The sequence below is a fragment of the Nothoprocta perdicaria genome, unplaced genomic scaffold (genome assembly GCF_003342845.1).
Source record: "Nothoprocta perdicaria isolate Ctin4 unplaced genomic scaffold, notPer1 scaffold_265, whole genome shotgun sequence".
NCBI lineage: Eukaryota > Metazoa > Chordata > Aves > Tinamiformes > Tinamidae > Nothoprocta > Nothoprocta perdicaria.
In genome coordinates this window covers 225,072-249,487 of record NW_020455494.1, presented here as the reverse complement: position 1 = coordinate 249,487, position 24,416 = coordinate 225,072, and the positions used below count along the sequence as shown (strand labels likewise).

Sequence of the window (24,416 nt, the reverse complement as noted above, 5' to 3'; positions counted from 1 at the left end):
AAAGATGATGGAGAGCGGCTGAGCAATAACCTCGGCCAGTTCCCTCAGCACTCTTGGGTGCATCCCATCTGGGCCCATAGATTTTTGAGTGGCCAGAAGTTCCTTYTCTTACTAATAAACATAGCTGTTGCTTGGTTAAGTAGGGCGGTCTGGATACACAAAGGTTCTTGCATCAAATGCAGTGTGATTGATTACTGGGCTATTGTTGGGGATGAAAAACTGTCACACRGGACTGCAGTGACTGCTTCAGGAGAAGTCTTCTGTCACCCTATTCAAGGTCATCAGTCCCTCACCTGGAGGGCAACAATGCGAGGAAAAAAAAATGAGCTTGGAGTTAGAGCAAAGCTTGTGTGCCCCAAAAAGTTTTGTTACTAATTTTTAGTCTTTAGTCTGCTATTGAGCTTGGTTTGAGACTTTAAGACTCAGATTAACACTTGAAGATAATATGTCTTATACCTTGGAAGCAAAAGGAAGACTTGGACCTTCTGCCTTTCCAATTCTGCCTTGTCATTTTTGTACGTTCTGATTCTCTTAGTGACAAGATCTGACTACTGTTGAAGATGGGCTGCTTTGTTGCTTGTGCCATAAACCAGAAGGTAAAACTGAAAAGCTGAAACTCCTGGTGTGTTAAACTCAAGATGACTTACTAATTTGTTTTTTTCCTTGTCCTCTAACTAAACAATGCTGCTTTCTTAGATTATACTATACTATAAATTGAGTCCTCTAGTCCTCCACACTTGCATCAAGCTGTATAAAATAGCACTGACCTACTTGCATCTGTGTGCTGCTTAACAACTGGTTCCACTGTTGTCTTGGGTGTTGTCTCTTGCTACAGCCCAAGGTGAGCTGTGCTCTTCAGACCAGCACAGATGAAGGGAGACTTCCTGCTGTGTCCGCAAACATTGTGGGCCAGCGTGAGTGAGCTGCTGCGCCTTGCAGCGTGGAGCAGTGGGTGACTCAGGCTTACTCACAACACAAACATGCGCGAGCTTCCTGGTCCAGGAGAGAGCCAGGAGTCCTTAACAGCCCCCTGCATGAATAGGAGACTTTAGAAACATCTTGTTTGAATAAGCTGAGGTCACACCCTCAGGTGTCAAGAGTCCTGTCAGATGGAGGGATTTTGCTTCTGTAGTGAAAAGGACTTGCAATACACTTCCTGTTTGGCTCTGTTTTTTTTTTTTGGCTAACCAGAAGTGCAACTATGTATTAACGGTGGCTCACACAGGTCAGTGGGCAGCCACTAAACCAAGTGGAGGTGTAGGCAAATTTCTGGGGAGGAAGAAAGATCACACTGGAGCAAGAACATRCCCTTTTCATTACAGTATCTGAAAATAAGCATTGGTTCTTAAAATAAGCTCCCTTTTTGTCTTTACTTGGGAGCACGGAAGGCCACATTAGAGCTGTGAAGAGATATGGAGAGAAAAGCTGGACTAAGTTCCGTACAAACCCCTAAAACATTGCTTTAGTAAAAAGCAGACACTTGCATCATGGTGCATTAGATGAGTATTTGAAGCTACCAAGATGCATGCTATTGCAGCTTTAATACTTTTGTTGATGTAGGATTCTGGTCTGGCTTAATAAAGCTGGGGGAGGAGCAAAATTAAGGCTAGAAATACTGCTTGTACATTCARTTTGACATAATGCTCCCTTAAGAGGTCAACTTTGCAACAGCTCTGACAGAGTCAGGCAAGTAACTGCAAATTAAAATAGAAATGGGAAAGGGTGGGGAAAGGTCAGAGTAATTTATGTTGAAATGAGTGCAAAGAAGTGTTTAAGAGAAGTACACCAAGTCCCTAGGGTCTTTYATTTGTGCCTTTTTTTTTTCTTTTCTCTCTTTTTCCTGCAGAAATCCTCCACTTATGGCCAGAATACTTGCTTTACTTTGTGTGAAAGTGGGTGTTCTCTTTAAGATCATCTCCTTGAGGAGGACATAAGGGCTTGGAGGTATCTTGCCCTCTCAGAACACATAGTGAAAAACTAAATGTTTAGGTGAACTTTCTTAAGGGACTTATTCCTTTCCAAGCATGTAGTTATGCCACAGTTTGATTGAATTTGTGCAGTGCCTCCTTTCCACTGAAGAGTAATTTATCAAACTACTGCAATTATAAGGATTTTTTCAGCTCTTTAAGAGCTGTCACCTGCCTGGAAGGAGAGTATTCCAAGACAGGAACTGGCCTTCTAGATCTAAAGAGTGTTTGGTAGTACATGGGCCAGGTGCTTGTAACCCTAAATTGTGATGGTGTCTGTGTGGGCAGTAGTCTGGACTGCTTGGGGGTGCATTTTTGTTTGCAAAACGGCTGTTTTTTTCCATTCAGAACATTAACAGCATTATCATGCCAAAAAAAAAAAAAAAAAAAAAGATGCAGGTAAGCGACCAAGCGATCTCTTGCACAGAACTCTGAGCTCTGGTGAGAACCAAATGTGACTTGTTTGCAGGAACTGCAAACCCTGATACCGTTATCTGAGAAGATCTCTCCACAAGGGAAGTGAGAAATGGTCAAGTGACCTGAATGGAAGAAACGTCGTGTATGTGGTGCGAGAAACATGCTGAAGTGTCCTTTCTGGAAGTAAGGGCTTCATGAAGAAATTGTCCCTCCCTCAGGCAATGACTGCAGCCTCTTTCTCCTGGATATGAAATGGCTGAGATGGCCATTTTGCTGCCAAACCAGTAGAGCAAGAAGTGTCTCCTCTGCAGGCCTGCTACACAGCTGTCCTACCGAGGGCTGCTGATGGTGCAAGCGCAGAGGWGCTCCTCTGTGAGCACAGAAATTACACCAGCTGTGCGCTCTAACTGAGACTTAATGAGAGGGCCCTCCAAAAGGAGGGCTGAGCCAGGCTGGTTGCAGGGAGATGACAAGATGAGTGTGTGACATCAGACCCAAGTGAAACAGTGACACTCCTTGGCCTCACTCTCTGCATGTTCTGAAAGTGCCCTGACACCATGCTGGGAAACGATTCTAGCCATCCACATGCCACTTCTGAGCATTTTCTTAAGCACAGTTTATCTGCAAAGTTTTGATGCACAGGGTAAGGCTTGGCTATTGCACATACCCACCTGTGATTCTGCAGAAAAGTATGTGCCTGTAATGATTCTAATGAATAGATCAGAATTCTATTAATTCTCATCACTGCATTTGGTGTTGATAATTTTGTCTGATCTCCAACCTCATAATGCCCTTCTCAACACACTCTTAGTCAGTGTTTTTTTCTCCTTAGCCTCTTTATTGCCTTCAAAAATCCCTAAGGTTTTTGAACAACTAATAACTTGTCTGGGCCTCTAAGCAGCATGAGACCTCAAGGAATTGCCCTGATTGCCTCAGAGATTCCCTAGGTTTGTTGCAATGTCTCTCTTACCCTAAGTTCCACTTCAGGCAACTTCCCTGCCTGCAGGGAGATAGATGGAGGGCTGTGTCCCCTGGACCTGTGATTTTTGCCTTAAATGACCCTTCCTTTCCATGCCAGAACCAAGAGTGACCATGTGGTGAGAGGTGCCTGGTGCCCTGGGCAAGGCCTAGCCATGATGTGGAGGGGGAAACTTCCTAATATCCAGAGGGATGGAGAGGTGGTGATGGGTTTTGTGGGATTTCTGGTCCTGCAGAGGAGATGTGTCCAGTTGTATGGGTTCTCTGTGCCTCAGATTGCACTACAGTGGCTGCAAACATTTGGAAATGAGGAGACACAGGTCAGTTTGAGGGCCTGGGGGAACCTAAAGGATGGTAACGGAGCCATCAGGGCTGATGTGCACTTAAGCCTCTGTGTAATGAGGTGGAGTGTACACGCTGCACACTAAATCCACCCCAGCTGCTCCAAACTGGGGTTATGCAGGGACTCCTGTGATAAAGACCAACTACAGAAACTTTGACAGCAGGCAGGAAAAGGCAGAGGAGCTACTTTTGGTGCAGCTGCTAGGCTGTCTTTGCACAGCCTTGGAAGGTGGTGGGAAGCTGAGCTCAGAGTAAACTCCATTTCACTATCCTTATTTACAGGGGAGGGTTCTTGCAGCCTGGAGCTAAAAGGCAGAGCTGGTCCTCCAGGTTTGGTAAAGCCTTACTAGAAGCAGCTGAGGAACTCAACTGTGTGGAAAAGCACATGCACACATATGTAAAATACATTTTTCCTTCTCTTGAAAAAAAAAAGTAGGGACAGTACCTAGAAAATGCAGGGTAGCTGGTGCAAGGTGTGAAGATCCATCTGCACCTGCAGCTCACAGAGACAGTTGTGGCAGATGCAAGTCCACAAGGTGGCAGTGACTGACTGCATGAACCTGAAAGATGGTTCAAGCTTCTAGATATCCCTATGGCAACATCTGGCCTCTAGAATTTGGAACACCTGGGATAATAGGTGATTGCAGCAGATGCACCAGGAGCACAATTCCAGGGATCAAAAAGTTCCAGAAGGTCACCCCTCCCACCAGCTGAGTCAGTCTATTCAGTTTCTTAATTATTGCTTCAAGGAAGCAATAAACCTTTCTATGTAACCTTTTTTTTTTTTTTTGGCTCTGCCATATCCCGTTGAGAAAAGATGCAGTAGGTGTGCACCACCAAACAAAATAGCAAAGTGTTTTAAGAGGAGGACTGTAACACAAACGAAGTGTGAATTAATAGATTTATTGTTTATTATTTCCATAATTTTAACTATTCTTGAGACATCTGTTTCATGATGAAGTCAATAAGAAGGTAAATGAGAAGATTAAAAAAGTCAACCATCCACATGAGCAAATGGAAATCCCTGTCTGTTAGCCTCTTCCCCTATAGCAAAGTTTTAGGCAAAACAATAGGCGTTAGTAATGAAATGTGTCATTAACAGGCAAAATCTGTCATTTCCTTTCTACAAGCCAACTTAAATTTGTTTCAAATCAACTTTGGTGAAATTTGACTTAAACTATTATAGTTACGGTTTTCTTATGCATAATAATAACTAACTKTAATAGTTTCTGGACTTTGTATATAGGTTTGGAGAACATTCTCAAGTTCTTCAAAAGCCAAACCATTTGCATACACCTACTTATTAGAAAAAGYACTTTAAAAAGTTATCATCACAAAACATTCAGCAAAGAGACAGCAATGTGCCTTTTGAATAATAAGGCAAAGGCACTTAAGTAGAATCACATCCTCCTGTGGCAATATTTCAGAAACAGGATATGTGACCTTCAGACCTTTACAACAGCTTTTCCAAGATTTTCTCCTTTTAACATTCCCATGAAAGCTGCTGGCATATTGTCAAATCCTTCAGTGATTTGTTCATGGTACTTAATTTTACCCTGTGAAAAGAAGAACAAATGGCTAAGTATTCATTTTATCAGCTTTTTAACAGCAGTTTACTTTTTCCTGGCTTTTTGAGACTAAATTGCTACCAGATTCTCTCCAGCTTGTATGTTCTGGCTGAAACAAATGTTAGCAAGTTCACACCAGGGTAACTTTGCAAAACTAGGTGTGCATATGGCTTGTTCCATGACAGGATCTCTTTTTGTATCAAGATCCTCCACTGGAGTCACAACAGAACAAAAGTCACTGTCGCAGAAACATACCACAACAGAGTTAGTGCAACTTAGTCCCCCCAAAAATGAAAAGGTAAGGGATTATTTCCTCAAAGGCAGGTTCATCTCTATCTATAATTAAGCATGGAATTGCAAATCTAAGTGACTAGAAGCTGAGTGTCCCCAAATCCTCAATTTATAAAACCTAGAACATTTTAGCCTTCAGTGCTCCCTCTCATAAACTTTCCACAGCTACAAACCACATGTTAAACTTGGCCTCGTGTYAGAGAAATAAAATTATAAAAAAATCTCTAACTCCCTACAAAGCTTGGCTCCCAATTCCACCAAAGCACCAATTCTTGTCAGTAATTCTGTCACAATACAACAGAAATCCTTGCAACTGAAAGCAGAGTGAAAGAGAAAGAGAAATTGCTCTAGTTAAACTGACAGGAAAGTGTTTGAATTAAACTGGAAGGATCCTTTTTGAAAAGCCTGCACCTATTCTGTGCTATATCTAAGTCAGRACCAACAGCTGGTAACATGTATACAGCATGTTTCATATAGTCTGAGTGTCTTCAAAATGCTCAAGGACAAAGTCAGGTGAAYGAAAAAGATCTCATCAAAACCTCACACACCAGTTATAATAAGAAACTCCTTGCAAAATGGAAGCATGGTGGGAGTACACCTGCTGTATTACAGGAAACCACCACTTTCTTTCATACCTCCAGGACCCATTTTAGGAGTGCCTTTTGACCTTCCTCCCGGCGGTTATTCCAGCGGTGAACAATAAACCCTTCCATTCGAAGCTCGTTGAAGATCATTGGATACTGCATGTAAGGTCCTGCAAAAGACATAAAACCAGCAAACTACCTTTAGAAAGAGTTCTATTGAAAACTGGATCCTATGCATAACAAGAAGCTTTCAGCTTCTTTAGCTAGAAAAGTGCATCACTTTGTTCCAGCTAGAAGTAACTTCTGTCCTTTCCAAACAGAAGTATCTAGGATTACATAATAAGGATTCCTGGACAGTCATCCAGGAAAGGAAAGACTATATCTCTAAAGCTGAGTTAAAGGCCCAACACTTGTGAAACAAGATAACTCAGGAGTCAAATACTTTAGCTGAAATACTTCAGCTTCATCCTGACAGTATTGTTTAGCTAGTTTGACAGCCAATTTAAAATACAAAAACCTTACAATACTCTTTGAAAGTTGCCAATTTCTCATATTCTTTCCAAATCCTAAATAGAGATTTTAAGTATCTCTTAGGTAAAAAGAGATATTTTTTAGTATTTCTTAAGTATCTCTAAGTGTCTGTTAGGCAGTTCACAATAGGTGATGGTCTTCTCACAGTCAAAAGCCCATCCTTTCTTTAAAGTGATCTTTATCTTAGAAGACAAATTCTGAAAATGGCACGCTGCTGAAAATGAATATGCATCTTGGCCATATTTTTCACCAATTTCACTGGTAGCCAATTTCTTGGCACTCATGAAATGGAACAGCAAACTGAAACTAAGCTGTATTATTTAAAAAAAGCTGACAGATAATGCATTCTCCCCTCTACAAGCAGGTACTGTGCAAATGTCATCATTCTACCACACATACCTTCCTTTATCTATCTGTATCTTACTTGGTTCCCCAGGGAATCCTACATGAATTTATTTTTTTCTTCATTTCTTATCAGCTGATGCGCACCACCTGTTATGAATGTGTACAAAGCCGGGTGAACCTAAGTATTCATAGGGAGACCAGCTATTCCAGGACCATCTTCAGCTTTCTGAATGTGTACACACACACACACACACACACACACACACACACACACACACACACACACTCAAATGGCATACTGAATCAACCATTTTAAAAAATGAGGAGTCTCCCATCAGGTTTCTTTACCCTCACTTAACAGGAACTAAGCTTAGACACAAGAAAGCAGCCTCACACCTTTCTGAGGCACCGAGTCGTTGTACATGGAGATAGCTCCACAGACGGCAATCCTCCCGTACTTCTTCATCTGGTGAATGGCTACACTGGTGAATTCTCCACCCACCTATAAGAAATCAGAATGAATGCAGTATTGGATAAAATCCAGTTTTTGGTACTGACTGCCACAGCTTGCCATCCTGAATTTGCTAAAACAAACRGGCAAAAAAAGAACAGGCTAAAATAGAAAAAAATGCTAATTTTCACCRAAGTTTTCATGTTACGCTTGTTCAAAGTCTATAAGAATTCTGTATCASCATCTTATGAAGAAATCGCTGTGATCACAAGGAATGAAGTTCAACTCCAATCTCCRTTTCCATGATACTTGTTTTTGATATATTGTGCATGATTTACCCTTAGAGAGACTCCTTTAAAGAGAATATCCCGGCCCACCTCTGCTTTTTCCTGACACAAGACTGCACTTCTGCTCATTTGCACAGCTGTCAAACAAGCTTTTGATATTCTTCAACTTAATARTTTTCTTCCAAATGTTCCCACTGAAGAATTTCAATTGAGAAAAAGTTGTGAAAAAAAACTACTGCTGGGACAAGTCTGAGAGGAGAGGAAAGAGAATGGGTGTTAAACACTGTTTAAAACCTCAATCGTACATGACATTAAGGCTGGAACACAGTAGAAAAGCAAGCAAACTCTGGCCACAGTGACAAGTGCTTTGCCCTGACACAGTGCATGCATAAGGATTCCCAGAAAGACATGGGCTAGATGCTGGTTCACAYAGAAACACTGCACTGTCATTCTCTGGTCAATGGTCAAACTGCTGAAAGAAAGACCAGCTAAAGGTGTAATGACAGCTGCCCCTTACACCATATAGCAACTAAGGGAGTTCTGATGTCCGTCTGCTGCTTGCCATTCTAACTCTCACTGGTTTGCCCAGTTGACATGTAGGCCAGAGCAGTGCCTTGGCTAATATCCCTGTGTCCTGTACACACAYGAGCTACACCAGTACTAGGAAGGGWTTTTTTAAAACTAAAAAAATGAGAAAGAGGGAGGGAGGGAGTGCTTGTTCTCTCCTTTCATCCTCAACACACTCTGTCTCCCTCCTGACATTAAACTCTCTTAGTGCCCAAATCAATGTAGCCACTTTCAGTTTACCAAGAACAGCTCCCAGCTCTTCTTAACTCTAATTGTACCTGGGAGAGGTCAGRAATGCTCAATAGAAAGGTCTAGCAATTTTTCAGGTTGGTCTTGCAATTATTTTTTATATCTATATGTATGTAGTCACGTGGACTGTGCACAGCAGGGCCACTCACTCTCATTCTGCTTCCAAAAACAGCAGAGAATTGTCTGTGATCCAAGGCAGGTCCATAAGTGAACAGCAACCCTCTGCCAAGCTTTGGTTAAATGTCTTCTGCTTCCCTCTCCTCTCAAAAATCAGACACATTTTTGAGAGTATTCTCTCCATTCACCAGGGTAAAAAAAAAAAAAAACCCAAACAAACAAAAAAAACCCCCACAGCAGCAGTCCAGGCTTATCTTTTAATGTTTGTCCTTTCTATTACTTCTATAGTTAAGTTTTGGAAAGGACCTGAGAAGCAACAAGCTCAAGGAGATCATTTCTCCAAGGTGTTTAAACTGCAACGACTTTCTGCCACAGTCTGAGGAAGGACAGTGGTGTCTTCTTGGCCCGTCCCTGCCTCTGAACTCACGTTATCAAAGAAACAGTCATAGCCATCAGGAGAGGCTTTACGCAGTGCTTCCTCCAAAGATGTAACAGTCTTGTAATTGAAGGCTTCATCAAAGCCAATTTTTTTCAGAAAAGCAACCTTTTCATCTGAGCCAGCACAGCCAACCACTTTGCAACCCTGAAAGGAAAGAAAGAAAAATATTTCTAAATTCCCTGACAACACAGACTGACACCTACGAGAAGCACAGGGCTTGCCCTGAAACTCAGACTGTCATGAACATGTCACTTTGAATTTCCYAGAAAATTCAAAATTAGCTCTGCTACATCTCCAGCAGTTTTTCCCCTCTCAATTGCAGATACCCCTTCGGAGGTTTTTGCCCTCCCCTCAGTCTCCTTATAATTTGTGGCCTTATTCCTCCTCCAGATCAGTCCTCTATAGCTTAAGTATGAATAGTTTAAGCCACTCACTCCAATTTTAGCAAGTTGTCCCACCACAGAGCCCACAGCTCCAGCCGCTGCATTAACCAGCACCGTATCTCCTGGCTTTATCTTGCAGACTTCCAACAGACCAAAATATGCAGTGAGGCTAGGGAGAAAAAGAAAGGGTGTTTTGTGAGGATAAAAGACACTACATACAAAGGTGTGACTTCACCACATTAAACAAATATAGTCGTGACCAGAACAAGGTTAATTTTTCCCCATTCTTTATGAAAAACTAGTTAATTTGAAAAATGATTCATCCAAACAGCATCTCAAATTAGCTTGTGAGCACATCCAATCATGCTTAAAGTCTCCAGGAAGTTCAGAGAAGCAAGATACACTACTGGGAAACAGGATGCTGAGGTAGAAGTCTACTTTAGCTGAAGACAGGTTTTCTTGTGTTCAGTAGCCAAAAGGAGGTATACAGAGATCTGCTTTATAATTTGACAACCTAATTATGAGTTGGAAGAGAACAAATCCAGACTAGACATGTATCAGTTGCCAGCTAGTTCCTATCACATCAAAAGAGAAATGAAAATGGTCATCACAAAGCCAGGCTTGTAGAAGAAGAAAACAAGGAAGAAGGAAAGAATAATAAATAATTAAATTAAAAAAAAAAAAAAAAAAAAAAGGAATGTTCTTTCTTCTGACCTATAGATTGGGCCAAACTTCGGTTCCTCTAAGGACATCCTTAAGCTTTTTTTCATATGGGCTTTACTAGAGAGAAACAAGTTAAGGGAAAATGCCATACAAACATGCAGAAACAACCTGACCAGTGAAAAAATCAGAGACAGTTTCCTTTGGACCTCTGTACTCACCCAGGCATGCCGACTGTCCCAAGAGCTAGAGATTTGGGGAGAGATTCAGGCCASGTAGGAGGAAGAGGATAAAGATCTTTCCCACTGGAGATGAAATGAGTTCTCCAACCAGCATTAGCCACTACAAAGGATCCCACGACAAAAGCAGGATTTTTGCTTTCTATAATCCTGTTTAAAAGAAGAGGGGAGAAAAAAAAATACGTCTGAGACAGATCTCTACTGCTCTGGAAAAGAAATGCTATCAGGCCTTGCCTGTGGCTCTGTTAGAGGAAAGGAATACTTCATGCCAGGGCATGCATTTCAAGATGCTGATGGCTTCCAGAGACTTTTCTGAAATGACTACTCACACTTATTACTGGAGGAATATTGGGTAAGATGAAGTCCTAGCCTTGCAAATTTTATGTTCTTACACAAATACCAACAATTTTGACTAACACCAATTTGTGATGAATTCAGACTAGGCTTCTGGGAAAGAGAATGCTGGGTTTAAAGGGTGTAAAAGCAAGAAGCTGAGTCACAGGTAGGCTAGAACGAACAGTTCTCCTTTCAGCAAATCTGAACCAAATCAGGAAATCAGGCTGAAGATCCTGACGATACAGTATCTTGAGACAACAAATCTCTCCTTAAGACACTTCAAGAAATAGCACCTAATGGGAGAGAGGTTCATACTTTTCATACAAGCTGAATTTGAGAATGAATGAATTTGAGATCAGATAGCCCTTTTGGCTATGAGCTGTATCCTAACTGACCTTGAGATAGTTTAAGGTATGCAATTATTGCATATCACACTTTAAAATGTGAAGCTGACACTTCATGTCAGGTAAAATAATTATTGGTCTTTCATTCTTGTAAAAATCACCTCTAAAAATATAATCTGTATGAATAATGTATGAGTGGTACAGGAGATACAAATGCTCTCCAAGAAGGGAAAAGAGGCTCACAAAGAATAAACACTGGTCAACCTGTTATGGACAAAGAACGCAGTTGTGACAATATGTAGATATACATCAATAAAAGGTAATACAAGACTTCAAATCTCTCAGGGGGCAGTACATTCGCTTATAATTTGGAATCTGATGGGTAGTGGATAACAAGGTGAGAAGACAAGACAAAAAATTACTGAAGATCTTACCTGGCAACCTGCGTACCTATCATTATGTCTCCTTCTTTCATGTCCCTTTTACTGTAAGGTCTGTAATACAGCAGAGAGAGTGTTTATTGTAAGTAACTACAATGATGTTCCAGATATGCTGTAGAGCAGTTGCTATTGGCTTACCATAAACAGCACAAACAGTCATTCTCAAAAGAAGGCAGATTTCTTTCTGTAATGACCTAAATTGGCACTTTCTATAACCAGTAACTCAAGTACTCCATCTTGACTGAATATTTTGCTGGAGTGTCAGAGGCAAGATGGCATTAATCTTGAGGCATGACACACCATAAGAATTACTTCTAATTCACTAAAGAATTACTTCAGAGACCAGTTTCTGTCAGACTTTTCCATAGTTCTTTGTGCCTGAATCATCATTACTTAACAACTTCAAACAGCAATTTCCTATTTAGAATACAAGTTCTTAAGCACAGGGTTGCTAAGTTTATCGTGGTGGCTACTACAACAGCACAGTCTCATTTGAACTCATTGTACTCCAGGGGAGGAGACAGCAAAAGGAATAAACAGAGTCCAAGGAAACTCTTGGGCTGCAGCAAAGTCCTAACATTCAGCTGAATCTGGCACAGCTCCACAAAGCATTACAAAGCATCACAATYTACACACAACACTTAAAACAAAGCCAACAAAAGCATCCAGCATTCTGGCAGTGGAGGAAGCTTCCACGGCTTTTACTCTTTAACTGGGAGCTCAAATGAGTTGAACTAGTCAGCAACAAAAGAAGAAAAAAGTTATACCTCATGTAAGGATCAACACTGAGAAACACTGATTCCAGGAGAATCTCTGCAAGAAATGGCAGAACAAACTCATAGACATCAATAGTACAGTAAATCATAGGTTCCACAAATCAATCTTAACAGCTACAAGAATTCCTGTAGCTCATAAGCCCCATATCCCACTGACCTTCATGGATAAACTACTAAAAACAACTACTACATTCATTGACTTCATTTGGATAAACATTGTGCTATTTGTGAAAATAGGAAGTATCTTTTCAGAAGACTAGCATACTTTCTGTGTTACATTATTATTTACCTCCTCTCTATGTAGAACACTCAACAGGCTAGCCCCCTAAGCAAAAGACTGTTTTTTTGTGACCCAAATATAAAATGCCTTGTCAGGATTCAACCACCAGAGAGTGCTAAGACACTAATTATCATGAGACAGATTAATAAGCATCACTTTCCTCTCTTAGAGAAGAAACAAACACCAACAGCAAAAAACCCACACACATTTTCTAGGTAGCTTAGCTTCATGCTCTTTGTTGTCTCCTATGTCACTTCTGAAGTATATTGCTAAACAAATGTTAATTTAAACTTTCATTCACACATAAATTTTAACATTCAATTCCACACCTAATAACACCTTTTATTTTAAACAAACAAAAKAGCCTATGACAACTTTTCACGTGGAAAGCATGTAGGCATGTTTGGGTTTAATAACTCATTAGTTTGTGTGCCATGGTTCATTTCTCTTTCTGAACTAAACAAAATCTGGCTCTTTATTGCAGTTGGTTTTCAGATGATAACCATTTCATTAATTTTCTCCCACAATCAAAAGCTTTGCCAGGATGCACCATATGCAATTAGGCAGGGTGGGACTTTTAAAGGCAYGCCACCATCATGTCCAAGTTGGCAAGAGCTCCATCATCAATTTCAGTGAGACTACCACAAGGCATTTCTTAAAACCCACCAAGTCCATCTGCATGCATGTTCTTCAGCAACTGTCCTGCTCTGTCAAGGCACATGGATTGCCATAACACATGCCAAGCCAATTCCAAAAGTTCAAGAAACATACTACTACCAGAAAAAAAAATAATAAAAAAAATATATTTATATAAAAATAAATAAAGGATATCGTTTTACTTACCTCCATCCTTTAGTTTGGGGAGCTCAATCTTCTTCAGGTCAAAGTCACTGGGTTTGGGGAAACCTTCAAAATGCTTCTTCAGAACCCAAGCCTTGGCAGTCRCCATCCTGCACAACAAATTCAAAGGATACCTGACAAAGAGTTGTTAAAGGGCATTAAGTTGTTAACAGGAACTAGTTTATACTTTAGGGACCAAAAAAGGTCAAGCATCCTGATTATATCCTGTCACACAAGAAGGTTTTTGCTTGCAAAGCCCACAAAAATATCAACCGATCAAGCAAATAACTGAAACAATCTCACTACTAAGCAACCAAGCAAGAGCTTCTTGCAAATACTAGACCTCTCTGCCTGCTGCGCAGTAACTCCTGCAGCAGTGAGAAAGTTCCAAAAGAAGCTAGTGGTAAATTCTAAAGAAACTGGAGAGAGAAGATTTGCTGCTAGTTAAGCATCCTAATCAGAGAAGAAAGAGAGGGAGGAAAATAGGAGGAAAAAAAAAAGGCAATTAACTCTCAGTTTTGCTCTTGCCATACGAGATGAGCAATGAATCTAAATTTTTCAAAGCCTAATCCAAAATAGAAAGCTAAGACAGATCTCTAAAATTCTAAGATTTTCAGTGACACCTCATGCTTTGGAAAAAAAAAAAAAAAAGTATCCCCAATTGCCAAGCTCCAAACTTGAACCTGTTAAAGGATCATTTTTTTCCTTAAAATATGACTTGCATTTGTTTTACCCTCACAGACTCACTCTTCTAAAAAAACACGAAAACAAGCAAAAATAAAACAAAATTTATACTTAGAGAAGGGCRGGTTGAAAACTCTTCTGTTGACGAGATCAGTCAATGAACTTCTGTGACTGACTCTGAGAGAGGACGGGCTTAAGTCACGCACGTTCCGAGAGAAAAAAATAATCTGCTTTTATCAGCAAAAGTGGTATCGCCTTCAAGGCAACTCCTTGGGCACAAGCTTAAGCCTTCAATAATCTCACACCGGGCACAACCCAAGAGAATCAACATTCTGACACTAAAATTTAAGATCACTTAAACAACTAACTCAGTATCTATTAAGTTTGACAAGCTAAATGGAATATGCTACATAAAACAGCAAAACCCAGAGTCCTAGAATCCACAAAACACCACACTCTAGAGACTGAAACTTCCCCCAGGAAAGGAATTTTTCAGATCGTATCTCACTAGTCTGGTCCTAAAATCCTTAAGAGTTCTGCCACCGTGGAAGAAATACTCAATTAAAAGACAATGAATAAAAACTCACTGCTCAATCCACTGTCCTTTAACAAGGTAAATGATCCATATGTGTATATGTATTCCATTGCCATGGCAGAAAATTATCATGAAATTTACATAGTCAAATGCCTGCATGGTCTCAAATAAAATCTTTATCCATGTGTGTAGTCTCACATTTTTAATGGTACCAGTATCCACCCCAAAAGATTAAGATCAATTTGATTATGTTCCCTTGCCCTGATCTCTGTAACCTGCAGAAGCACCTTAAGAAATGCTGGCAGGGTATGGCATCTTGCCTCACTGCACTGCTAAAGTGCATGTAGTGTAGCAAAAAAACTTGGTTCAGAGATTTCACTACCTTCTGCTTTATTTTCTTCCCATCAAAAATGACCACATAGATATGAAAGGTGAAAAGAATGAAGAAACCGGTACATAGCAGCATGTTTAACTATAAATACCTCAAGGCAGCAGCACTAATTAAGAAATAGAGACCTGAGAAAATAAACAAAACTTGTTAAAAGCACACAAGCTAGCACTAGGAAGAACAGGGCAAGCTCTGCATTATTTCGATTCACCAAACAGAACACACCTGATCTAGAAAACTGTCAGCACTCAGCAGTAATCTGCAATAAACTGGGAATCTTCCCTTCTTTTTATAAAATGTTGTGTATTGCACACAAATCTGTGCAAGCACAGCACAGACTCAGGGGTAGTTTTAGAAACTTCCACTAAAGAAGCTATGTACAGCAGGGCATGCATGTATTTCACACTAAAAGGCAGTATCATCAAACTCACTGTAAAAGCACTGCATTTTACAACACGCAGTGCTGAGCCATTTGGTATTAAAACAGAATAGCCAAACCTAGCACTCCTCATAGCCCATATAAAAATCAAAAGAACAAAGGTTATGAGATTAACTGCAGCAATTGCCATTTCACCTGTAAATAGATTTTAAAAAGTGAGGGAGTGCCATTTGCTCTATTGCTCCATTTTTTTTCCATCTGTGGCTGCATTTGCTTTGATATTAGCAGTGCTTATCTGTACCTTTAAACAGCAAATACCATTGTGACACTGTAACAACATAGCAAACTCAGCAAAAGACCTAGCAGGAGGAAAAGGCGAGTTCGATTCAAAGCAGAACCGACTTCAATTACTCTCTTACACACACATACTCACAAGCACTAAGATCTGCTTGTCCTAGTGGTCTGATCAGCACTCACATACACAGGCAGTCTGGTCAGGAATGTGGAGGGAGAAAAGGGACACTGATTCAGGCTCTCCAGGAGGTCTCTTGGTTGTCAGACACATGCTGATTCTGGATGTGCCTTTTTTGTACTGCTCAGGAGCTAATAGTGATTCAGAAGTGCTTTGTTTTCTCATCCTGTACCACCTCTGTGACTCATTAATACTTCTTCACTGCCCTTTTTTTTTCCTCTTTATCTGCGTGTTACAAAGCACCAACTCTCTCCTTTATCCTCCTACAAGTATTTCTCAATAACTTGAGATTTCAGTTTTGTCAAGATACAGGTGCCTTCTTTGAGGCTGCTCTGCATTTTCCCATTTCCCACTTAGAAGTGCTCTGAGAAGCTGCRAAAACATGTGCTGCCACCTTAACAACCTGCAAATTTAATTGCTATCAATACTTCTCAATATTTGTTATCCTTTTTCTACTGTTCTTTTGCATGCTTCCATGTCCAAACCTTGTAATTGCGTTACAAATTTCCATACTTTTTGTGACACATATAGCTTTCAGTACAGCATTTCAAGCAAGCATTTCAATAGAGCTTCTACAAACTACAAGATTAATTCCACTAAACCATTTTTAAAATTTCTTTTAACCGGGAACAAGACCATTTTTACCTTGATTCCTCAAATCTTGTACTGAAATCTAATTACCATCACCATTTCAAAGCCAGGGAGCTATGCTGCAGCCTGGGAGGAAGAAAAAAAAAGTAAGAAGGAAAAAAACTAAAATCCCACCACAGATATATACTCGAGGAGTGGATTCACAATCCAATTTCAGGGTTAGCAATGAAAGATTATTTGTATGTTTAGCTAGGAATTGATAAGAACTGCTGAGAACAAAGTTGGTTACACATGCTAAGGCACTCTGAAGGGTAAAGGGCAGTGATGCAATGTTTGTTGGAGATGTGCTAAAAGCACTGTTAGTCTGACAAACAGGTGAAAAGCATTTGCCCTACTCTAAGCACAGCCCACTATGCTGTGAAAGTACTTCGCTGTTAAACTCCGTGGGTTTGGATAATACATCTATTTCTGAACATACTTTGCAGACCACTTTAACTATCAGATCAAAAAGGAAGCGGTGATTTAAAAACATAGAAAAGACACGCAATGAGATCRACAAAAGAACTCTTGAAAACAATGCAATTTTGGTAAGCCACCCTCCCTTTTGAGGGGAAACCCTCAAAAAAGAATCAGGTGATGATATTCCATGTATGGAATTCTTACAAAGGAATGATTAAAGCTTTCAAAGAAATTGAAGTTCAAGACAAAATCAATACTGTTCTTCAAATCCTCTTCGTCCTTTGGTCTGGTTCATTAACCTCTCAAAAGGGAATGTTTTACATTATTCTCTATTAGCTTTTCCCATAAAATCCRGACACTTAGGAAAGAAGCAATGACTGTGGGAATCTCCATTTTGTGTACTAACCTCAGACCTGCAAAGCAAACATCCAGCTTGTGTTCTCATTCACTGTGAGCGGCACAAACTCCAACGCAGCTGCAAGCAAAGTACCTTTGGACAGGTAGTCATAACTCAATCCTCAAGATCAGAATAGGGAAAGAGGCTCACAAGACACAAAAAAAAATGCAGAATAAGGAAAAGATGAGAAARGGGTCTCACAAAAGATACTAGCAATTGGAGAGGAAAGCCAAAAGAGCCAGAACAAAGTCAGTTTCAGAAGCTGGAGAGAATTTGACTGGAAGATGAAGAAAAGATGGTGACATCTGAACTAAATCTGAAAATCTTCACATTAAAGTAGTAAAGCTCTTAGGAAAACTGTGAGTCAAATCAGAATACACAGCCACAGTAAAACCAGAAATCTTATTTAAACAATGCATAGAACTAGTTGTATCTTGTGGTAAGGCTTCCTAGCCTGAGCTCGTCCAAATCTAACCTTGAATACAAAAATGTCTTAGAAAGCTGTCAGTTAAAAATGCAAACTTAGAGTTAGGCTAACACTTCATCTTGCTCCTAGTCACAATGATTTTGCAGATATGACTATAATATTTGTCCTTCTACATCCATTCTGTGGCAGGACCAACTATACCATTAGCTACATAACAGAAAATATGATATAATGCCAAGTAGAATATTTCTCTCAGAAATAATTTATCTGTAGACTGATGCTGAGGAAAAAAATGCCAAGCACCTCAACAATAAAGTTTTTCAGGAAAAAATCACCTGATCCAGACTCCTTTTTCAGATTCAACTTACAAAGTGTTCTGTGGCATTTCAAAGATTTGTGCCAGGCAACAGTCTTCAGGGCTTTCTAAATCCTTAAAAAATAAAAATACCCTTACAATGATTTGGCTATAAAGACTATGTTCCAGAGACTACAATGATATTCCCCATACATAACCAACTGTCTGAGAGTAAATATGGCCTCCTACGAAAAGTGCCCAAGAACTTGTTAAAAACGATCCCTTCTTACTCTCTGGGTTAGCTATAGCAAAACTTTGCCCAAGGAAAAAAAAAAAAAAAAAAAAAACCACCATTTCCCAACTATTACTGGCAGACACTACACTGTAACTGTAAATACCTAAGCAAGCATGACAGTTCACTATAGAACAATGAAACTGCAAATTCACTTCATGCAAAGCTTTCAATCCCTCCAAGCCGGTCAAAGGTTGGAAGTGAGAAATGGAAGCGATTGAACAACAAAAGAAAAGAACTGCTGCCACGGAGCACGGCTGCAGCTCAACAATTCCAGCAGAGATTCTACTATCCACTAGCTCTGCAAAACTAAGAAACATGCAGAAACAGGTCTTCTCAGAAATCATACAGAAAATTAGAATCTAAAAAACTATGTACATCGCAAGAAAAAAATAACTTAGCCATCCATGGATAAAGAGGAAGCCAGAGCGCTGGAGGTTACCTGCAATTGACAAACTAAGGCAAAAATTCTTGAAGCASCAACTGTGGTTTCCTGGTAACTACAGTGCATTCACCAATTCCTTTCCAGAGCACTTCTTTCAGCTTCTATGTATTTAAAAATGGATACAATCCCAGCACACAGTGCAATATCAGTAATTGCAAACCTCTAACAGAATTGTTGATATTTCCTGCAGCATAAGTTCTCAACAGGTTTGCTTTTCTGCATTTGCAAAGACGAGTCCACTAGAACAATAGAGAGAGAAATCTTTTGCTTCCTTTCTTTCACAGCTGCCAACACAAATCCTACTGGTGAAGGGAAAAAAAAGTTGCAATGACTTTAAATATCTAAAAAAAAATCTATTTAATTTAAAGCTTAAACTTTGGACAATACTGAGCAAGCAATTTTGTTTTATTAAAAAAAAAAAGGAAAAAAAAAGGAAAAAAGCCTTAGACTGACATCTGATATGAAGCTTCAGGGCTTATTAAGGCTGGCAGCTGACTCCTCCTTTCCTCATTTCTGTTGTCCATTACTTACATTTAAAAGGATTAAGCATTAAGCACATCAGCCTCTTGCAGAGTTCAGTAAGGTAAAGCCACAACTCCAACCTTTTCTTTTATTCAGCTCTGCATAAAAGAGGAAAAGTTGCAAACTTCCTTTTAACTGAGGCCACCTACTGAATTTCTAGARTACTACAAATAATCATGCAACAGCACAGCTAAAGCACATCTTTTCTGAATGAGTTTCTCTTTGTGACATAAGTTATCAAATTCTCTTCCCATAAGAAGAAAACTGCTCCAACCTACAGTTCATACTGGAGGTATACTGGAGATCAGTACATCAGACTAACTCATTATCATTACAATATATCTGCATTAGGTGATTGAGAGATAGATAAATGAAAAGATAAAGAGACAGAAGGAAAGAAAAAGGCAGGCTAAAAAAAATCCATATGGAGCCCATGAAAGTACAGAATAGTGATCAGAACCTGTTCAACTACTATTTGCTACATACAGCTCTGGACTGCAGACAGCATGTTACAACAAAGACCAAACRGCCTCCACACTCAGCACATACAGAACAGCTCAGTGCAGTAATTTAATATTCACAAATAAATGCATCTATGCAAAACGATGCCTTAGATCTCCCAGATGTCACAAAACACAAACCATTTGCCCAGTGAGATACAGTCCCTGCCTCACAACCCATGCAGATTGTAAATCATAGGGTTCTCTCCTCCCAAAGATGCATTCACTAATGCCTGGCAAGGTGTGGTCTTCCCGACTTTCTCTCCTTTTTATTTAATGCGTCAAACATAGCTTGGGAGTTAGATCCCCTTAGATAACACACTCAAAATGAAACCCTGATTACAAGGTAGTCAGACCCTAACCTTCAGCCCAACGTTTACATCTACCAGAATGCAGATCCTACAACTTCCCTACCCAACCAAAAAGGTGACAAATATATTAAAACTAGAAAGAGTTTAGGTCCTCAGGAACAAGAAATTAAATAAAGCAGACATAGTTACTAATTCTACGTAGTTTATGAACACTATGAGGTAACACTTTCATCATTTTTGAAATCAAAAAAAGCCCAGAAGTCTAACGCAATGCTAGGTGAAGTTAAAATTACAAAAGTAATGGCATATTTCAAGTGTTCTTAAACGTGATTCCTATTTTTCATAGTTTTCACTTGAGATCACTGGCTTTAATTCATGTTATCTTCTCATAGAAAATCAAAATGTAAAATTGTGATAATGTACGGCTCAATGATAAAGTGTTACCCATAAAGCATATAAAAAAAGAAGTCATTCTTATTGTCACACTGTGACAGTCATTAGACTGAAAGTCCTGAAACTGACTTACAGAGAAGTCATCTGGCTTTCACATAACTTCAAACTCTTTTCTGAAGAAAGGAAGGCAGTGACAGGACTCTTTCCTCAGTGCTTCATATGAAATATGGAAGAATTCTTGTATCAGTACACAAGCATTTTCCTCTAACATTTACTCTCTGAGACTGACACAACACCATAACAAATGAGCCGTTCCTGTGGTACAGGCAACTCCAATCAATTACCAACTTGAGTATCTTTTTTTCTTCACGTAAGCCAGTCAAGAAGAGGGAATTTTGCACAGCCTAAGACCCAAAGWACACCCTGTCTGACACAAACTCAAAGCCTGTGATAGACATTCTCATTACAGAATTATGCAGTTGACTAATCTGTAAGCCAGGCACAAAAATTACAAAAATCACAACTAAGGAGAACRAAGCTGTAAGATAACACTGTTTAAAAATAATAATAACAATAAAAAAAATCCCAGAGAAATAAAAGCATTTCATGCTTTGTATGTTGCTGAAATTTGGCCARAGGAAAGAAAAAAATCAGTGTGTCCATGGTCACCCTTGTTCTTCACCATCTTGTAGAATCACATAATGAGCAATGTTGGAAGGGACCTCTGGAGATTGCCTTCAAACCAAACTGTCTTTTCAACCAGAAAAACCTACAGCAGGTTGTGCAGGACCATGCTCAGCTCAAAATCAATTGAGCTTTGAGTATCTCCAAAAYTGGTGATTCTGTGACCTCTTTGGCTAGAGTGTTCGATCTCTCTCACAGTAAAAAACAATTTTTATGCAAAGCCCTATATTTCAATTTGTGCCCATGTCTCTTGAATTCTATGGGATTTGCTCCAGTCTGTCACTGTCTGTCTTGTTCTGAGGAGCCCAGCACTGGACACAGCACTCCCATTGTRGCCTCAGCAGGGCCACATAGAAGGGGAGGTTCATCCCTCTCCATCTACTGTCAATGCCCTTCCTTGCGTAGCCCAGGATAAGCCTGGGCTGAAAGCYTCCTCTGCTACAAGGGTACATTCCTGGCTCATGGCCAAGCAGTGGTTCACCAGGACCTTCAAGCCCTTCTCTGCAAAGCTRTTTTCCAGCAGTTCAGCCAGCAATCTGTACTTATGCCTGGAGTTCTTCCTGTCTTGGTGCACTTTGTTGAACCTCATGACAATCTCATGCTGCCCATCTCTCCTCATGACAATTTGCTGCCCATCTCTCCAGGTACCTCTGAAGGGCAGCAAACTCCTCTGCTGTATCAACCAGTCCTACCAGTTTTGCATCATCTGTAAACTTGCTGGAGGTGCACTTGGATCCATCATCTAGTTCCTTAATGATGTTTAACATTACTGGTTTCAGTATTGATCCRTAGGATAGACCACTAATGATTGGCTTCCAATTGGATGCTGATCATAACCCTTTGAGCCTGGTCAGACAGTTTTCAGTTCACCTCTCTTCTCACTTATCTAATCCATTCCTCATCAGTTTGTCTACAAGGATGTTATGAGAGCCTTGCTGAAGTTGATATTCACAGCTTACAGTTCTCCTCCCTCCCCCACCAAAACAGTCATTTGATCATAGAAGACTATCAGGATGGTTAAGCATGATTTCATCTTCATAAATCCATGATGACTACTTCCAATCACCYGCTTGTCCTTCATACCAKTGAAAATAGGTTTTCAGGATTAGTTGCTCCATCACTGAGTGTGGTCAAAGTGAGTGAGGCTGTCTGGCCTGTAACAGCTTGGATCCTCCTTCTTGCCCTTCATGAAGACAGGAGTGGTATTTGCACACAACAGTTCACAGAATCACAGAATATTTAAGGTTGGAAGGGACCTCTASAGATCATCTAGTCCATCTTCCTGCTCAAGCAGGCACACCTACAGCATGTGGCACAGGGTGGCATCCAGGCAGGTTTGGAAGACCTCCASAGAAGGAGACTCCACARCCTCCCTGGGCAGCCTGTTCCACTGCTCTGTCACCCTCACAGTAAAGAAGTTCCTCCTCACCTGGAGACGAAACTTCCTGTGCTCCAGCTTGTGGCCRTTACCCCTCATCCTATCGCTGGCCACAAGTGAAAACAGCCTGTCCCCTTCCTCCCTGCATTCTCCCTTCCTGAACTTATACACTAATCATCATGACATTAATCATATCCCCTCTCAGCCTTTTCTTCTCCAGAGAAATCAGGCCCAGCTCACTCAGTCTCTCCTCATACRAGAGATGTTCCATTCYCTTAATCATCCTAGTTGCCCTTCTCTGGACCCTCTCGAGAAGCTCCACGTCCCTCTTATACTGGGGAGCCCAGAACTGCACACAGTACTCCAGGTCTTACGATACTGGATGAAAACCATGAAAAGATGAAAAGGATAAAAGCCTTTTGTCTCTCAGATTGAGACTGCTGGAAATGAAAGAATAGCACACGTGAGAGGACAGAGATGGGACACAATATATATCAAGAAATAGTTTTGCTTAGGTTTCAGTCACAACCTTTTTAATAGAAATTTGTAAACTAGATAGCCTTTATATGTCAGTATCTATCCTGAAATACTTCATAAAATGTACCATTACTTCCAAGATATACAACTAAATTTGAATGCTGGTGTACTGGTTAATTTGAACTCATTTGATTTTACTTGTTGACCAAGGAAGCACATTTCCAAGCCTCTCCAAAACCTTTAAACTTCTTGGGAAATTTCAGTTGAACTTTGGACACAGTAGCAGAAGTTTAAAAGAAAAATCCTTATCTCCTTTAGAAAAATATCAAGCCAGAAGGACAGCAAAGTCTACTTCGTGACTTCAGTTSGGATAAAATCTCTGGAGTGTCAGCAACATTAACTTTATTTTGGAGAATAATCAAGTTAAGAAAAGGTGGGGTAGAAATTATGGGATTTTGTTGAGATGGTGTAGAATTGTAACACCACAATATTTTCATCTGRGGCATGAAGAAACATACAGCCATATTAGAGGATTATGGAACAGGGTTGTGAGATGTTCCCTGTTTTACAGCTGCCCAGGCATCAACYAGACACAATCTTCCCAGCCACCAACTTTATAGAACATGGCTCCACAGCCAATAACATCTCTACACTTTCCCCCAAGGAATCTTTTTCTCTTCCTGTCCTTCTCCAGCCTCAACTATGTATGAAGCAACAAAGTAACACGCAGAAGCACACAATCATCCACACATCTGTGTACACTCAGGAGTTCTCTAGGCATGTTAAAGGTTACAAAACTCTGCCTCATCTAAGCTCTGTCTCTTTCAGCCCTGACACTTACAGAATGTGGAAAGAAAAAATAATTAAGAGATCTATGCAATGTCTTCAAGAAAGTACCCCAAGCACACCCTCTAGGCAAACACCAGAAAGTACACAAGACCTCTCAATCCCACTCTGTGAGTAGAGCCCAGGACATTTTCCATTACTTTAGCGATCCAGTTTCCAAGTGAAAACAGAGGAGGCCAGATGCAAACAGGCTAGAATTACTATATTTTTGGTCCCCTAACAATCTAGAGGATGAGAACAGATGACCACTAGGAAAGGCAGAAAAGGGATGAGAGGRCAAAGATCATAGAATCAYAGAATGCCGAAGGTTGGAAGGGACCTCAGAGGTCATCGAGTCCAGCCCCCCTGCWCACGCAGGGTCACCTAGAGCACRTGGCACAGGGCTGCRTCCAAGCGGGTTTTAAAGATCTCCAAAGAAGGAGACTCCACAACCTCTCTGGGCAGCCTGTTCCAGTGTTTTGTCACCCTCACAGTGAAGAAATGCTTCCTTAAGTTCCTGTGGAACTTCCG

At 40.3% G+C, this 24,416-nt stretch overlaps 1 protein-coding gene across 3 annotated transcripts in view; it reads right to left on the bottom strand.

Annotated features, from left to right (window-relative positions):
* Window positions 1-4,670: 4,670 nt before the first annotated feature.
* PTGR1 (prostaglandin reductase 1) overlaps window positions 4,671-24,416 on the bottom strand; it is a 24,052-nt gene continuing 4,306 nt past the window's right edge. The window contains exons 1-10 of one of the 3 annotated variants that reach the window (XM_026040760.1): window positions 19,327-19,341; window positions 13,435-13,565; window positions 12,303-12,348; window positions 11,530-11,589; window positions 10,398-10,565; window positions 9,568-9,685; window positions 9,122-9,277; window positions 7,420-7,525; window positions 6,199-6,317; window positions 4,671-5,260 (exon numbers count right to left, since the gene is read on the bottom strand). In XM_026040760.1, coding sequence (XP_025896545.1) covers window positions 5,150-5,260; window positions 6,199-6,317; window positions 7,420-7,525; window positions 9,122-9,277; window positions 9,568-9,685; window positions 10,398-10,565; window positions 11,530-11,589; window positions 12,303-12,348; window positions 13,435-13,565; window positions 19,327-19,328 — 1,017 coding nt within the window. In that variant the 5' untranslated portion in view covers window positions 19,329-19,341 and the 3' untranslated portion in view covers window positions 4,671-5,149. Of the gene's footprint in view, window positions 5,261-6,198; window positions 6,318-7,419; window positions 7,526-9,121; window positions 9,278-9,567; window positions 9,686-10,397; window positions 10,566-11,529; window positions 11,590-12,302; window positions 12,349-13,434; window positions 13,610-19,326; window positions 19,342-24,416 lie in introns of those variants that run through there. The other 2 variants (XM_026040761.1, XM_026040762.1) reach the window with 2 other exon arrangements.